Source organism: Labrus mixtus, chromosome 4 (genome assembly GCF_963584025.1).
Source record: "Labrus mixtus chromosome 4, fLabMix1.1, whole genome shotgun sequence".
In the NCBI taxonomy this organism is placed as follows: domain Eukaryota; kingdom Metazoa; phylum Chordata; class Actinopteri; order Labriformes; family Labridae; genus Labrus; species Labrus mixtus.
In genome coordinates this window covers 6413624-6430648 of record NC_083615.1, presented here as the reverse complement: position 1 = coordinate 6430648, position 17025 = coordinate 6413624, and the positions used below count along the sequence as shown (strand labels likewise).

Sequence of the window (17025 nt, the reverse complement as noted above, 5' to 3'; positions counted from 1 at the left end):
TGCACATGAGACAGAGAACATTCAGTCAGCCTTTTTTTTATTGAATATAAAGTCTTATAACTGGTATCAGAATAAAAAAAACTGGGGTATACTTAATGCTGTAAAGCAAAAGCTTAGCACTTTGTCATTAAGATACAGATTAACCGCGAACATGACGATACCACAGAGATTTACATACAAGAAAGTGAAGTGCCCTATAATAGTCTGAACTCATCACTTGTGCAATACACTGCTGAAAAGAAAGAGAAAAGGAAATAAAAGATGATACAATTAAGTGTAGCTTATTCAATGTGAAGTTCAGCGAACAAACCAGCCTCAGAAAAGAAGTCGTGGTTTGAGATAAGACATTGAATGAGCCTTTTCACAGAGTGAGATAAAAGAGAAATCTGATCATGCTTAAAAGTTTGGTTTTCTAGAGAGACCTGCTCTCTTTAAAATACAGCAAATGTGTTTTCAATTCTGCAGGATCTTTTTTTTAAATTCACATTTCTATCATGAAATCAACCACAATCAGTGGTGTAGTGCAGCTATACGGAGTGTACCCATGTATTTTTCAGTCTCCATAGGGTAAACCCACTCCTAAATCTCCTCTGATTTACTCCACTGACTGATTGACAATATTAAATATAATGCTGCAATTTTTTTCCCTGATGGTGAAGGGATGACTCTCCCTACTCCGTCTCTAATTGGCTAGTAAACACAAATTAAATATGTCGGAGTAGTCTGTAACCGTTCATAACAGAGGCTGTTTATCCTCTCCAAAACATTTGGGGGGGGGGGGGGGGGAGATTAAGAGTATACCCACTTCTTGAGGCACCACTACACTAGTGACCACATTGCATTTCTGCCATTTGTTCACAGGTTCAATGTTTGGGATAAGGCCTCGGCTGACATTTCTGTAGCAAAGGTCATCAATTTGGTTTCTTATGGGAAAAAAAAAACAATCTGTAAACAGCAAAAAGAGTAACATGAAAGTACAAGGAATTCAAAGTTACAGCACAGAGTAAACATCTAATCAGCATGAAAGACAAGGTAAAAAAAACAAACATGTACACCTGTAGAAGACTCCTGCTGAATAAACCGTCTGTTCTTTTAAATGGTAGAAAAAGTTCATTGAGTGAAATAAGGAATGGGTCATATAGATTAGAAGTACCTGGATGCAGAAAATAGAAATATGACTATTGCTGTATGTCCCTACACGTGTCTGATAATCTCCTGAAGTACGACTCATATCTCTGTATTTGCCAAACAATCATAAAGATAGCCTCTTTTGTCTCCAAAACTTTTAAATCACCCAGCGTGAAATGTACCTATGAACTAGTGTGAACACTGTAAGAACAATGTAACACTGCCCCCCCTAGGACAATAACTGCAAATACACCATAAAGGGTCAAGAACAGTTATCCCAGCTTTAAAGATGTTCTGTTATTCTCCAGAATTAGGCTTTTTAGACCGGAAAACATCATCTTTTCATCACCTTCAAGAAAATTCAACATGAGTGAAAGATAAACTAAATATTTAACTTCAGAGCAGAAGTCCTTTGAAGGGCTCTATTCAATTATTCTTGTAACCATCTCCAGTGATTGGTACACAAATAAAAATGCAGAACTTCTTTTAGATAAGTGTTTTCGGGAGAATTTAAGTAAAAAGTGGTACTTCAGTATAGAAAACAAACTCTCGCCAAACAAGGTCAGATTCACAGGAGGAATCAAAACTGTCTGACACAGTGACTCAACGTATTTCAATTGAATCCTGAGACAAAAATACATCCAAGAAAACTCCATTTAAATGTGATTATATGAGTAGATTCTATTTTTTGGTTTTAAGATTTCATGGTCAATCTTTGTGTGTACCGGTACCTTCGAACCACAAGCACCTGAAGGATGGAGTGACAAGTACAAACCGTGAACGTCTTCATGAGACGGCGCTTAAGACTTAAACTGGGAGTTCAGCAGAACGTGGATCTCAGCAGAAATGTTTCAAGTGCATCAAGCAAACCAATAAAAAAAACATAGATTAAGGTTAAAGACTTTTGAGAAGGGAGCTGTAGGCATATAAAGAAAACAAATCTGAATCATAGTGAAAAGAGTAAAAAAATAAAATCATTCCTTCAGATATTAAATCGCCAGCTTTTGAAAACAAATCACAGCCATGTTTAAAATACTGAATCGGACTGCTGCTTTGATCTGAAGGTTGAAGAGCATACTGTTTTGGCTGTCACAGAAACACATAAGCATACAACAAAGAGGCATTTACAAAACAAAGGCAGGAATACTGATAGAAAGCCTGTTCGGCTTGTGATGTTTTTGGTCTTTTCATAAAGATATGAATCCAAAGTGATATAGAAAAGTCGATTGTTCCAGCTCTGATTCTCAGACAAACTCCAAAGATCCTTCCTGAAAAAAAAAAAAAAAGTCCCTCTTACAGCTTGAACACGTCGCTCTCGCTTTTCTCACATTCAGACCAGAACGTTTGAAAAAAAAAAAAAAAAGCTTGAGGTCAGTTATCTTCCTCGTCGTCACTGACAAAGCTCCGTCTGTCCTGACGCGTCTCTCTCTCCCTGAGGAACGTCTGCCTGATGGCCTCCAGCTCGGTCAGCTCCAGGCGGACTTTCTCCAGGTGGAAGGAGCGGCGGTTCTGGATTTGCCGCATGGGGAAAGGGTTCATGTCAACAAAAGCCATGTTCATCAGTTTCCTGCAAAAGAGAAAAAAAAAGAGAAACGTATATGTAATATGCTCCAAGGTTACCTGAGACACACCACGGCTCTCAGAAATGTTGTGCTTTTTTTTTTTTTTTTTTTTTTATAAACACCGTTAGCATTTCCTGTACCTGGAATCCAGGATTGTGCGTGTGAAGTATCTCAGATACTTAAAGATGGCCGTGGAATCTTGCAGCTTCAAAAACTCTTCTTCTTTGTACTTGAACAGAGCGAGGGCGACGCGGAAAATGATCTGTGGAGAAGAAAATATCAAATCTATGAAATCTGTCTCATGAATGTGTGACCGTTTATATTAATATAACACTCATCCCTGGACATGCAACGCCTCTTTAGAAGACTGAAGGCTGTATTAGTCACTTTTAGAGGAACGTGTAGACATCAATGTTAACTCTGAACACATGGCACTGTTCATTGTTTTTTATAATGAAGAAAATGTTAATTTAAAGAGTGAAAACTGTCCAAATCCACCTCAGACCTCTCAAAGGGGTCTACATCTTCAAAGTGGCTGTGATTTGTATCTTTCACATCATAAATGGATCACATCATCACACATTTTATGGAATAGAGTTAACTGGGATTGTTGAAGCCACAGAGAATTATCCTGACTGAGCAGATCCCCTCAGCCCTAAAAGCATTAATACATATTTTTCCCTTATAGTTTTAGTTTCCCCCACACAACTTCACCGTTTTGTTCAGCTGTCAGTATTTTGTTTTGCTACAGCATGCAATACATATAGGAAACAACCAAAGCTTCCATCCAAGAAGGTAGAGAATTAAGAAGCTTGAGGCCTGATATTTTCCTCAGCAGATAGCGGACAAGACCAACTGAGCTAAAAACGTAAAGTAGAGTTTATAGACCAAAATTCAAGTGACTAAATGAATGCTTATTTCTCTTGTACATCTCCTGGATTGAAATAGATAATAAAACTTAATAAAAAAAACTTTGCAACAACAATTTAAAGGGGCTATATGTAACTTTCAAAAATTCTGCGTCTGCAGCGATACCGCATGGCCGTTAGGCGAACTGCACCAGTAACCTGTTGCTCGTCCTCCCTCGCGCGCCCGTCATACGTGCTCGTACGTACACAGACGAGCGTCATCATCGGCCGCCAAACGCTGGATATTTACCGACATAATGTTTACAGAGGAGGTGAGTGGTCATACACATGTGAAAGTCTGTGAAGGAGTCTGTGTGTCTGTATTCATTCTCCATCCTACAAACGACAGTCTCTGCAGGCTGACAGCGGGAGTGTGTGAGGAGCTTGTTCTGTTGATCTCTGTAAGCGGAGCGGAGCGAGGAAGACGTTGAGAACGTGCATAAAATGTCACTTCCTGGAGCTTTCGCGGAAAATACGACCCGGGGAAAAACTTCATACAAGGCAACACAGATAGACGGTGAACATCTACTTTTTCACATCAGTTAACCGTTCGCTTATTAATGGGCGATAAAAAACGATTTATACATGTAAAAAGTTACACATAGCCCCTTTAAGGAAAAATATATTTTTTAAGCTTGATATTGTTGCTTTCAAGGCTTGTTGCCACTGCCCCCAAGTGGTCACAAGCAGCTATTGCAGGTTTAATTCTTCTGCTTCTAGATGTTTAGCTGTGTAGGTACTTCTCAGTAGATAACCTTTGTTTTTACTTGTAAGCTTAAAAACAGCAACATGTGTTCTGTGACACCAAAACAACAAGCTAAAAGTGGCTAAAAGATCTGCAGATCTAATGAACATCAACAGAGGCATTTTTTTATTCATGTTAAAACACATTTTGTAACTCTACCTGAGGTCTGAAGAAATATATATACATTTATAAAAAAAAGTAGTTTTGCAAATGTATGCTCATCTTATTTTTGGAGTTTCCTTTAGAGCAAACATTTAAAAACACAAATATAAGCATACAAGTTTAAAGGATTACAGTTTCCTTCTCTCTTACCTTTGGACCTTCGTACAGAAAGGCGTCCCAGATCTTGAAGAGGATGTCGCTCACCACACTATCCACAAACACCACCAGAAACCAGTTGAACGTGATGAGGGAGAAGTCCACCTTGTACTGCTCAAAGTGGGCATGAAGCCGGGGGAGCTTCTCACTCATCAGGTCCTTGAACACACGCTGATCGACCTAAACAAAACAACAAACAACATGTGATCGCTTTCCAGACTGTGAGCGAGATCTTCACCTCCACAGCGGGTGAAAACAGGGGGAACGAATCCAGCAGAGAGGAGGAAAGCAAACAGCAACGATTAATGAGCTGCATTCCTTTCACCATCAGTCATGAGCAGCAGCAGTACCCACATGAACATGACATCACTGACACCTCAGAAAACCCCGGTCAGGACGCTGAAACCTATCCCCCCTCAAATTTATAGTGAAACTTTTTCTTTTTTTTTTTACCTGTGAGCCAAGCAGAGTCTTGGTGTAATAGTCTCTTGGCATGAAGACCTCCACGATGGCTATGAGGCACCAGAAGGCGTCTTCTTGGTCCAGATAGAGCAAGGCAATAGCCGCCAGTCTGAAGGAATCACATGCAAACAAAAAGAAGGCGTTAAAATGCATTAAAGTAGAGAAGGAGATAAACCACGACCCGTCCTGTACCTGTTGAGTCCTTGGCAGTAGCCGATATCTGGATTCCTCCAGGAGAACGCCATCAGGACGTTCCTGAGTTTCTGGATGCCCCCTGCACTCGTGGAGGTGTAGTGCTTGTTGTTGGGCAGAGTACGCAGCAAGTCCAGCTCGATCTGCTTGGAGGCCGGGTTGGGTTTGTCTCGGGCTACGTTGAGTAAGGTCTCGTAATAGTCCGGCTCCAGGTGGTCCCGAAACTTCTTGACATGGATGGAGACGTACCACCGCCACAACTGGGAGCGGTGCTCGTGAGGAACGCCGCAGCGGATGAGGGCTTTGAGCTCAGGGGAGCGCACCAGGTCTCTGTTCATGGTGCCGGCCAGATAGTTCTCCCATTTAACACCAACCGACACCTCCTGGTCCGTCATGGAGAGCGACTTGAGCTCCAGGGCTCTCACCTTCGCAACCAGCTTCTCCTCCTCTTCCTCCTCCTCGGGGACGGTCTTGAAGCCGTACACGTCGTACTCACTGGAGTTGAACCGAGGCAGAGAGAGAAAATGAAAACAGTCATCAGTCGGTGACGGTCAATTCATTTTAAAGTCATTAACACTTTCACAGATATCTACTTGAACCGTCTTTGCCTAAATTGTCAAAAATAGAGTCTGTCCAACCCCAAAAGACATGACAGAAATACAAATTAGCTGAGCTAGTTTTTCCAGTCAAGAAAACACGAGTGCAGCTGTAAGAGCAAAACTAGTCTGATGACAGTTTGTTAAGGTCTAAGGACACAGAGGAAGCAGGAGGGCTCTGTTCCTTGTAACACAACTTTAGTAAAACCCGTTTTTCTAAAACTTGTTTTTTTAAATTTTTTTCAGAGTCTCAGTACTTTGAGATGTTATAGAATTTACATTTGTCTGTTTATTTTCAGGAAAAAGTCTAATAAATGTTTTTGGTTTTTTTGAAAGGAGAGAATTTGAAAACATACTTTCCAATATGAGCAGCACATAAAAACACGGGATGCAGAATCCATACCTGACTGAATTGGGTTTAAAGATGGGGTGCTCCTGGTGGTCGGAGCTCTCTGCCTGCAGTGCGTCCTCTAACAACCTTGAAATGACCTCGTGGGTCGGGCTCAGCTCTGAAGACGAACACACCGGGGTTTTCACCTCTTGAAGCAGCACCAGATACTTGCTCTCCACCTGACACAGCTTTGCCTCCAGGGCCGTGCACTGCCGCACAGACAACAGAAAAACACATTTCCTTTATTACACCTGGTGACTGAATCACGACTCATTTATAGTTATTGCCATTCATTGTTCCCGCTTTGCATTCTTAGATTAAGAGGGCACCAGCTGAGGTCAATAGTGGACTTCCCCGAGAGGCTACTCAGACTTCCTGTTTCCATAAGTAGAGTAATTTATGGATTAAAAAAAACAAGTACCTTTGCTTCTAAAGTTTTTTCTCTACTTTCCGCATTCCTGCGTAAAACTGTCAGCTCCAGGATCTCTTTGTTCAGGAACTTGTTCTGGGATTTGTAGCCTTGAAGACTGTCCTGAAATCAGAGAAACACACACTCAGTTTATCAGGGCATTAATAGAAAACCAGGGAATTAAAATACAACTTACTTAACGACCAAAGAATGCCATGAAGTCATTCATTTATAGACCACATGAACATGCTATGACGACATTTGTGATTTGACTCCTTTGTACCTTAAGGATGTCCAGCTCCTGCTGATCTCTGAGGGGAGACGATGAACTGCCATCGTTTGGATTGCCGCTCTGCTCACTGTCCTGTGACAGCTTTATAATGACTTCATCCTTGGCCTGGATCGTCTCCATCAGCATCCCAAGCTGATCGTTTATTTCCCCCACTTTTATTTTCAGGCCCTTCAGCTCTTGCTGCAGACTCTCTTTCTCCAGGGCCAGACGCTCCATGTGACCGCACAGTGCATGGATCTGTCCGTCTCTTTCCTGAAGCAGGGCCTCAGACTGGTTGATCTCCTCCTGGGCCACTGATGAGCCTGGAGTCTGGTCCGGCGCTGCAGAGGGATCTGGAGCCGGGGCCGGAAGTCGAACGGGCTGCCTGTCACACTGTGACGTTCTCAGAGTCTGCTGCAGAAGTCTCACCAGCTCCTGGTGGAAGAAAGGAGATCACATCGCCTATCAGAGTGAAGACCACGCTTCAATTCTTCTCACACGGTTCATTCAAAAGAACAAAGATGTTAAAATCCATGTTACAGGATTGTTCGCCTGCTCGATGAAGAGACACAAGAAGCTAACTGTAAAGAAGTTCATTTCAGCGTGTGGAACTTTAGCTTTTATTTGACTGACTTTTTTTTATGTCATATCATATAAATCCATGTTTTTTAACTAATATCAAGAGACTTGAAACTGAGATTTTTCCTAAATGTAGGACGTTCAAAGCACAAAACAACATCCATAAGGAAATACATCACGTTCTGTTGGTTTTTTTTTACCTTCTAACAAAAGCTTTGGAGAATAATATTAAGGCAGTGGTTCCCACCCTTTTTTGGCTCGTGACCCATCATTGACTTCACTAAACTCTGGGGACCCCAGGCATCCAAAACATACGACTTGTTGCTAAAACTATTATTATTTTAATCATGCGATAGTGTTGGGTACTGTGTGTCACGTAAACATACATTTTAAACCACACGATGAAGGCTATTTCATGTATATTCTTGTGGACAGAGGCAGAGAAGCCAGGAGGAGATTTGTGCACAAAGTGGGGATTTTACTTTGCTCAGTGCAAGACATACACAGCCAGGTGATCGTGTATTACCAAGGCTGGAAATGACTGCTGGACGCATGACGCATGGGTAAGAGACAGACAGAGATACTGCAAGTTTGTTCGATTTTAGCATGGGCTAAGGGTGTAGTAGCACTTTAGTTATTTTTAGGAAGAATGCTACAGTATATTTTGGATTGAACAACAATTGGAAATTTCAGGGGACCCCATTTGATTTCCATGCGACCCCATATGGGGTCTGGACCCAGAGGTAAATGATACTGCACATACTGAAACACAAAAGACCTAGCATTAAAACATGTTTATCACACTGGGCCTGTGTGTCAACTCAAAAACTCAGTTTTTGTCAATGTACCAACTTAATTTCCGACCTGAGGATGCATGTGGACAACGATGAATAATCGTATTACACTATGCGCTTTGGTCCACCAGAAGTGAACAGTGACAAACTATTTCCAGGAACGGTTCTGCAGGAGCAGCCAGCTGACTCACATACTCAGAGTAACTGAGTTCATGCTCGTTAAAAGGTTTAGCTTGCAGTTAAAAACCACTTTGCAGGGGAAGCATTGTGTTTTCATCTAGCTAGCATTTACGTCAATACGGCCAATCAGCTCGTCTCAAAACACTGAAACAAGAACAGAGAGTAAGGGGAGGGACGACACAGCTGGGATTGTTGTTAGGAGAACTGCAGTTTCCTTGTTTCCCGCCTGACTAGCATGACTAATCATTTCTGTCTGCTCGTTATAGTGAGAGCGAGACGCCACAACCTCAGAGCCGAGCTGAATGAAATACAATCAGAGCTTATTATTACAGCCTTTGAGGTCGATCATTTCCTCATTATGAATGAAGTTGATAATGACTATTACTACTTTTGGTATCCTTGCAAAGAGACAGTATTGACAGAAGAGCTTAGAGGCAACTCTGCTCAACATTAGAACTACCCTGCTGGCCCAGACCCCCGAATGAAACACTCTGTGCCAGCTGATTAAATGTTCCACTGGCCCGCTTTGGCAAGTTCAAATACAGCCTTTAAAACAATAACAAAGAAAAACATTACCATGATTCATCATTTCACACATCTTTCTTGTGATTCTGGTGTTTTGTCGGTGAATTTTTTTTCAGACCATGTCATAAATGACTTTTGCAACATCAACATTTCTTAAACGCCTTCAGACCTCATAGTTGAAAGACCGCCACCCCCAACAGCTTCACTGCTGTCACTCCCTCCCCTCGGATTGTACACTCATGTACGGTTATTTTCAAAATCAAAAGTAATGTTCCTGGGTCAGTGGTTAGGATGGTGGTGGGGGCAGTGATCTTGAAAACCCACTGGCCCCCCCGCCCGCCAAGTGGCTACTTTAAATGAATGTCAAATGCTTCTCTTTGTTAAATGCAAAGGATTCTATAAACGGGGCAAATGACATGGAGAAAAGAAATCTGTCTATGAAGACAGATACATCATGCAAGGATTTTCAATCCACTCATAACATGACACAATGTTTGAACCAAAACTTCAGAGCTGCAACTTCTACGTGTTCTCACATTATTTCATCTATTAATGGATTAGTTATTCGGTTCATAAGAAATCACTAATTGAATAAAATCAAGACAAAATCCAAAAATCCTAAATCACAAAGCCAAATGTGTTGTCCTCAAATATCACTTAGGGATGCAGATAGATGACAGGGATCAGGGCCGCTGATGGTCTAGTGGTTAGGTCACGCCTCATGTATAGGGGCCAATTGGGCGGCACATGGTTCAAGTCCGACCTGCTGCTACTTTCCTTCCATGTCATTCCCAACTCTCTTTCCCGTATCTAAATAAAAGGCAAAAAGCCCCAAACTAAATCTAAAAAAGAAAAAGAGACAAAGAATCTGGAATCATGGATATACGATGAATCAAGAACCAAAATAGTTGCTCAGTGTGTCTTCTTGTCCATCAGCTTACCTCCAAACAGACCTGGTGTTTTAGATCTAAAGCAGTGGTGTCCAAACTTTTTTTCTTGCGGGCCAAAATTGTCGTGTTAGAATCACTCGCGGGCCACAGGTTTTGTTTTTTAAAACATAGTTGACAAAATAGTACGGCTTTGTAGATCAGAATCAAAAGGCTCGCTAAAGAAACCCTTTAATTAAAGGAAATCAAATATTTAGATTTCTCTGTTCTACTTTATTTGTTTGTTTCTCAGAATCAAGCCTGTAACGTGGTTATTTTGGAAAAGCTTTCTGCATTCAGCTCAGGTCATTAAATGGTTAAACAACAGTCCGCTTGTTTGCAAAAACTTTGCATAAGTTTTTTTTTCATAGTTTACAAAAAAATGTGGAAAATAGTAAAAGCTGTAGATTTAAAAGAAAAACAACAACATACATGTTACTGAACATTTTCTATTTTAGGAATATTGTTCAGCCCTTGTTAACATGAAAAAGAAAAATAAGATAATGTGCCAATCGTAATCGAGGCCTCGGGCCAAAATCTTCTGATTCTTCATTTGAAGTCACGGGCCGCAAAACATCCCCTCAAGGGCCGCAAATGGCCCTCGGGCCGCACTTTGTACACCCCTGATCTAAAGCCTTCGAGTGGTTTATAGAGGTAACTCAGGTGAAAAATTCCACCAACTGATCGGGGAACTGACCAATCAAAAGTGTCATACTTCGGCTACACACACGTGGCTAGTATGCTTAAAAAAAACAGAAAACTAGCCATTTCCCCAAACTCATCCTGGAGATTACAGACCCACAGCATGCTTTCTGTTTCATTTTTACAAAGGGAGAGCCCATGGGAGTGAGACACGTTACCTTCTGACTGGCCAGCTCCTCTCTGAGCGTGGCCTGTTCCTGCTGCATGCGGCTCAGTTCTTCCTGTTGACTCTGGAGGCGCAGCTGCATCTCAACAGGCTTGCCGCAGTTTGCCTCCACCGGAGAGGACTCCGCGCTGCGCGTCTCCGCGTTCCGTCCGAACCTCCCGGGGGCCATCATGTCACGAAGCAAAGGCCTCCGAGGCCGGGAGGAGTTGCGCACAAAGTCGAAAGTAAACGCTGACCCGAAGGAATCTAAGAGAAGAACAAAACAGTTTATGTGAAGTGGTAGACATGAACAAGAAAACACTCAAAACGGGACTCAGGAGACTGGAGCAGGCAGAGAAAACTGCATTATTTGAGAGTTAGTCACAGCTTTGAACATTAAGGCTTAATAATTCAGTAGAGATTAGGCGTACGTCTCTGTGTGTCTTGATGATGTTTGGGCTCAGGGAAGTCCTTGGATGGAGCGTCCACAAGCTCCCACTCCTCCGTGCTGCTGTTGCCAGTGTAAAACACGCTGCGTCTGCTCTCCCCTCCTCTCCCTGGCCGCAGGATAGACATGGAGTTCCTGACAGAACAGAAACCAGATAGGAGGATGAGTAAGACCAAAAACTGTGCTGGACATGAAGTGCAACCAACAATATAAGATGTTTTTTTTTTTTTTTTTTCATCCACAGGGAAACCTGATAGTGTGCTACTTAGGAACATAACATTAGCACAAACAGTGTGGAGGTCTTTCACAACCAGGCACCAGCGCTGCAGCCAGAGACAAGTAAACAAAATAAACAAAACAGCTCTACAACATCAACATGTTGAGGTTCACAGAGAGCACAAGTCACAGACACAGTGTCTATGAAACAATGATCAAATGACATAAAAAGGGAACACTCGAGCCTTTGTCGTCCCAGCAAGTGTAAAATGAATTCTGCACACAAGCGCTCACAGACCAGTGTGTTATTTTTAACACCTCTGAATGTGAGATCAGTGAAGTGAAGTGTTTCAGTCACGATTTCCTCTCACGTCTATCTACCAGAACAAACAGCTTCATTTTCTTATCAACAGACACATCCACAGCGGCACAGTTACAGATCACTCACTTCACTTTATGTGAACACAAACACAACGTTTCCAATGTTCTTTAAACCTCTTTGAAATTCAGCTGCTTGTATTTGTTGGTCACTTTATTCATGCAGAAAAATCACTGATGAATAGATTAAAACCAAATGTTAAAGTTGGGATATCTGACTGCCACAAAAATATGAAAAGGTAGTTCAAATGCTCCCTGATTCATCGGCACCTTTACAACTAATCCGTCTTTCGATAACGAATAAAAAGGACATTAAAGGGACGCTGGTGGCGCAGTGTCGCAGTGGTTAGTGCGCGCGCCCCATGTATGGAGGCTGTGGTCCTACAAGAGGGGCGGCCCGGGTCCAAATCCGACCTTTGGCTCCTTTCCCGCACGTCATTCCCCACTCTCTTTCCCTGATGTCCAACTCTATCCACTGTACTATCTCTACAATAAAAAGGCACAAAACACCCAAAAATGAACCTTAAAAAAAAAAAAGCACATTTCAAACCATGTCACATTTGTATCCTTTCAGAGAGTTGCATCATTTGCATAGATGTGATGTACGTCTCAGAAGAGGAACTGTTGATGGTTGTATGCTAGAGCAACAGAGCGAAGCAGGGATGTAACCATTTCCTCTGCTGCATGAAGCGGTGAAGAGGCGATTTTCATTCCTTCAAACACTGCTCAAACTAGTTGTGCCTGTTCAGCTGGGACTCAAAACAAAGGCTTGAAATGGAACGTGCTTTCAAAAAAAACAACAAGTTGGCACTACAAAAAAAAAAAAAACACCCTAATAGGATGCAAACGCTTTTGTCCGGGCCTACCTGAGTTCTGTACCAAAGTTTCTGAAGGAGAAGTTGAGGGTGTTTGTGGAAGCAGCAGAAGGACCTCTGGCCGAATGGATCCCCACGTTTCCCCCGCTGTCCGACTCTGCCTCCATGGCAAAGTCACTGCGGATGTTCTCCAGGCTGGTGCTGAGCTTCTCCAGGACTAACAAATCTGAAAAAAAAAAAACACACACAAGAGTCCATTAGAAATCAATTATTATCCCATTGCTTATATTTAAATCCAAATGTAATCACCCTAAATGGATCCAAGCATGAAGAGAGTTTCATGTGTAAATTCACCAAAAAGATTCTGTTTGTGGTAACTTCTGTTTGAGTGGCTCTCTAACCATCAGGAAATACAGTTTGTGGCATTTGTGGGTGTGTGCAGGCAAAACATACAACTTCCACCAAGTATGAGATAAGCTGGAACAGTGGAGTCACTTTTTATGTCCAAGCAGTTCCTCAATTCTGATTACAAAAAAAAACCTCTGACTTGATATATTCAAGTTTTCTCCTCTCTGAACATGTGCCACCTATTATCAAAACTGCAAAACAGTTCAAGCAATGAGTAGCTAATACAACATAAAATGTTTGATGACCTCTTCACAGCTGGAGGCAAAGTTCCTGTGAAGGCAACACTGCTGATTCTACACAACGTAGCAGCAGCCGCACATTTCATCAGAGTTCACACAGATGAAAAACGGTCAAGGACTTCTGAGTCAGAAATTACACAAGATAGCAAAAACATTCCTAAATATCGAAATACTCAAGAACTTCAGTGTTCAAAATCGGTTTTTTTTGTACTTCCAGTAACGGCTTCTTTATTTGTAGGTTTTGAAATTTGAGATGATTTGTTTTGTGGAGGTGCTGATCAGTGTTGACAAAATGAAGACTGAATACTAGAGAAAAAAAAAGAAAACCTATCCGGTTTTTTTTTTTTCCAGTTCCGATCTGATGCCAATACATACGTTCTGATACTGATTTTTTTTTTTGTAATCATAATTAATAGTGTTATTAATGTTGTTGGTATTATGTGTAAGGTCTAAACAAAGCTGTTGCATTGTGCTGGCTCCACATGCAAACAGGAAGTGTAAGAATTGGACTTCAGATCATATATAAAGGAGCTGTTCTTGATGGAGACTGAAAGTCTTCAAAGCCAGACTGTGCGAGTTTCTTGATCTGTGACGTGGATCGGCTCCGTCAGTCAGATATCCATTATGTGAATTACATCAATATCGGAGCCAATACCGATATGAGCTACAGTTAAATCCTTTACAAGTCTGCCTTCAGTTAAATACAATCTAATAGACCAGGAGAAAAAACAACAACAACATGCCTACTCTTGTTTTTCTATAACTGTTGTTCGCTTAGATAAAGGATGGGCAACTTTGGTCACAGCAAGGGCCACATTCATTTAATTCTCACTGCCAGGGGGCCAAATTGTAGAATACAAAAACGTCAGTCAGTTATGTCTCAAATTTAACTCAACATATACCAGTGATCAAATATTATTACGGACAAATTTCTGGTTTTCACTATTTCATGGCAGATTTTGTCCTGTTTTCTTCACGTTTCCAATTGATTTATATATAAAAATTGACCTTGACGGGGTCCGCACGTGGCCCCCGGGCCGCCCAGTTGCCCACCCCTGGCTTAGATATACCAAATACAGTCTACATTTCTAACATCGCAAAAGGTATCTCACGTTTTAGGAAGCGTCATAACAAAGCAGAAGTCCATACAGTAAATGGATTTGAGCTTGTACAGCTTCGTTTTCTAGTCTTCTGACTACTCAAAGTGCTTTTACACCGGAGGTCACACCTACACATTCATTCACACCTGACAAAGGTGCAAAGCGGGGGGAGGGGGGGAGTATCCAGCACACTATCTAACTCGCAGCCATATATTGATTTAATACATGTTTGAATTTTTTCAAGAAGAGACACAGACAAGTTAAAAATAAATACATGTGTGTGGGAGTCTTTTTGGAGCTGATGAATGTATTAAAGTCAAACAAGCCAAGCATTAAGGAAGCTGTTAACATCTTTTATCTGCCATTTGATAATTTAATCAGTGCTTTAATCAACACAGCCCTGCCCACATGCTGTTCTATACTGGTATCAAAAACACAAGTTTAATTATTAATCCATCAGATACAGGTGTTTACTTAAAGCGAGTGTCTGGATATGACTAAATAGTTTTTAAAAAAGCATCGACAACAACCCCAACAAACATACTCACAATATTAAATAAAGGGAAAATGTTTTTTACATTGTGTCTGATTTCACGCTTTACTTTGTGACATCCCCCATCTATCGTCTATATTTCTGCTCAAACTGTTCAGCTCTTCCAATCCTCCACTGTACATATGTTGTATTTGTTTTTTTTTATTAATTTATTCTTTTTTATTTAAGTTTCTTGACAGTATGAGAAGTGCAGTTTATTTGCTTTTTCTATTTCTTCTTCTCTTTCCGTTTGCTTTTTTTTTTTTTTAAACGTCTTTTTATACATCAACCACCTGCTCGTTGTGAACACGCTTCAAAATAAACCTGATTCCCTTTATTTTTTTTGGGATCTGAAGCGATGTGCGTCTATTTGTGTGTGTGTGTGTGTGTGTGTGTGTGTGTGTGTGTGTGTGTGTGTGTGTGTGTGTGTGTGTGTGTGTGTGTGTGTGTGTTAGTGACCCTGCCTAGTGCCCTACCATTGTCTTTGCCCACGAGGCCTGTAGGCGGGTAGGCAAGAGTCGGGGAGCTCCATCTGTCTCTCTGACCGGACCCTCGTGTGTTGCTGAACTCCCATCGCTTCTGCTGGAGCTGCTGGAGCCAGAAATGCATCACCTGCCTGCTCGGAGCCTGAACACACACACACACACACACACACACACACACACACACACACAGAGAGAGATATGATGTTATTTACACACAATCATGTGTAAGAGGAAACAAAAATCTGCGATTGAGTGACACCTTCGCTAAGAATGTGACTCAAGCTGTTGGAGCTAAATTAAATCCAAAAATATATATTTTTTAAATTAGAAGAAGAGGCCTTTAAATAGCAGGTCACTGTTCAGATGTGTCATGTGAACCTGGACACAGCCACTGGTTTCAGTCTCAGTTCCATCCTCAGGCTCTGCATGCTGTTTTTTGTTTGAACCATTCTAACCATCTGCTACAGATGATGCAGACTTTCGAAGTGAAACCAGGGACACCTGTGTTAACCCATCACCGCAGTCACATGGCAGCACAGGAGACCCAACACACCATCACATGAGGAGCTGTGACCCTCTGCAGCGCAAAAGAGGTCATGAGGCCTGATGAGCTCATGTCAATCTGAGCCTAACATCATCTCCAAACAGTGGACTCCTATCAGCTGAACTATGTGCTGACTGAGCTCCAGTCTGGGGGTGAAAAACAACATAGTAGGAAACATAACCTACATGTGGAAGTGATTTGCTCAGCCAGCTTTCTCCTGAAAGTTGTCAAAATCACAGCAGAGAATAAATGAAGCTGGAATGGGTGTGTCTGCGCGAAGAGAAAGGAAGTGACAAATGACAACAGAGTGCAGTTGCTGTTGCAAAAGCAGAGCTGGGAACATGCTGAAAAGTTGTTGTTTTTTTGTTCACCTTAAGCAAAAACTCCTTCCCGGCTGTGCGGATCTCAAACTGACCCTCCTCTCCCTCCACGTCGTAGCTGAAACACGCGTCTCCGATCTCGATGTGTCCGAGCGGCAGGGCGTCCTGTTGAGTCTTGAAGTAATACAAGTAACATTTCCTCGGATCATACACGAACCACCTCGGCTTGTACCCTCTCAGAGGCCCCTTACCGGACAGTTTGTTCAAGTACCCGCACAGCTTGGAGGCCTGCTCCTTCGCCCCCTCCAGCTCCTCCACATCCAAAGACCGGGAGGAGACGACCCGAGCAGCCGAGCACGACTTCGCGTCGCTGCCATCCTCCTCTCCGTGCATCTTCCCCTCGAACTTTCTTCTTCGCCCAGCAGCGCAGCGGATGCCCACTCTTGTTTCCATCCGCATGACTGCCTGACTCCTTGGCAAAGGGGAACATGGGAAATGTAGTCTACTTCAACGTTGACGTGGAGGACGGAACGACGTGTAAGTGGTTTCTTAGGACAGGTGTGCCGCTAGGTGGCGCTTTTTGACCAGAAGTGCAGAAAAACCGAACGAGGAACATTTTTAACTGAAAGTGCAAAATGCATAAATTGTAAAATTTCTGTTTTGATGTTAAATGAAAGAGGTAGACTATTAGTCATCATGTAGCCTAA

The 17025-nt window shown here is 42.1% G+C and overlaps 1 protein-coding gene across 1 annotated transcript; it reads right to left on the bottom strand.

The window, feature by feature from the left end:
• Positions 1-18: 18 nt before the first annotated feature.
• On the bottom strand, positions 19-16776 carry tbc1d2b (TBC1 domain family, member 2B). The gene is made up of 14 exons (XM_061035416.1): positions 16370-16776; positions 15446-15596; positions 12742-12916; positions 11265-11416; positions 10847-11100; positions 6995-7417; positions 6724-6834; positions 6315-6511; positions 5316-5810; positions 5115-5232; positions 4656-4841; positions 2831-2952; positions 1478-2695; positions 19-1409 (listed from the first exon to the last, which is right to left on the bottom strand). Exons 1-13 carry the CDS (start codon positions 16769-16771, stop codon positions 2500-2502), a joined length of 2982 nt encoding a protein of 993 aa, XP_060891399.1. The 5' UTR covers positions 16772-16776; the 3' UTR covers positions 19-1409; positions 1478-2499.
• Positions 16777-17025: the final 249 nt, after the last annotated feature.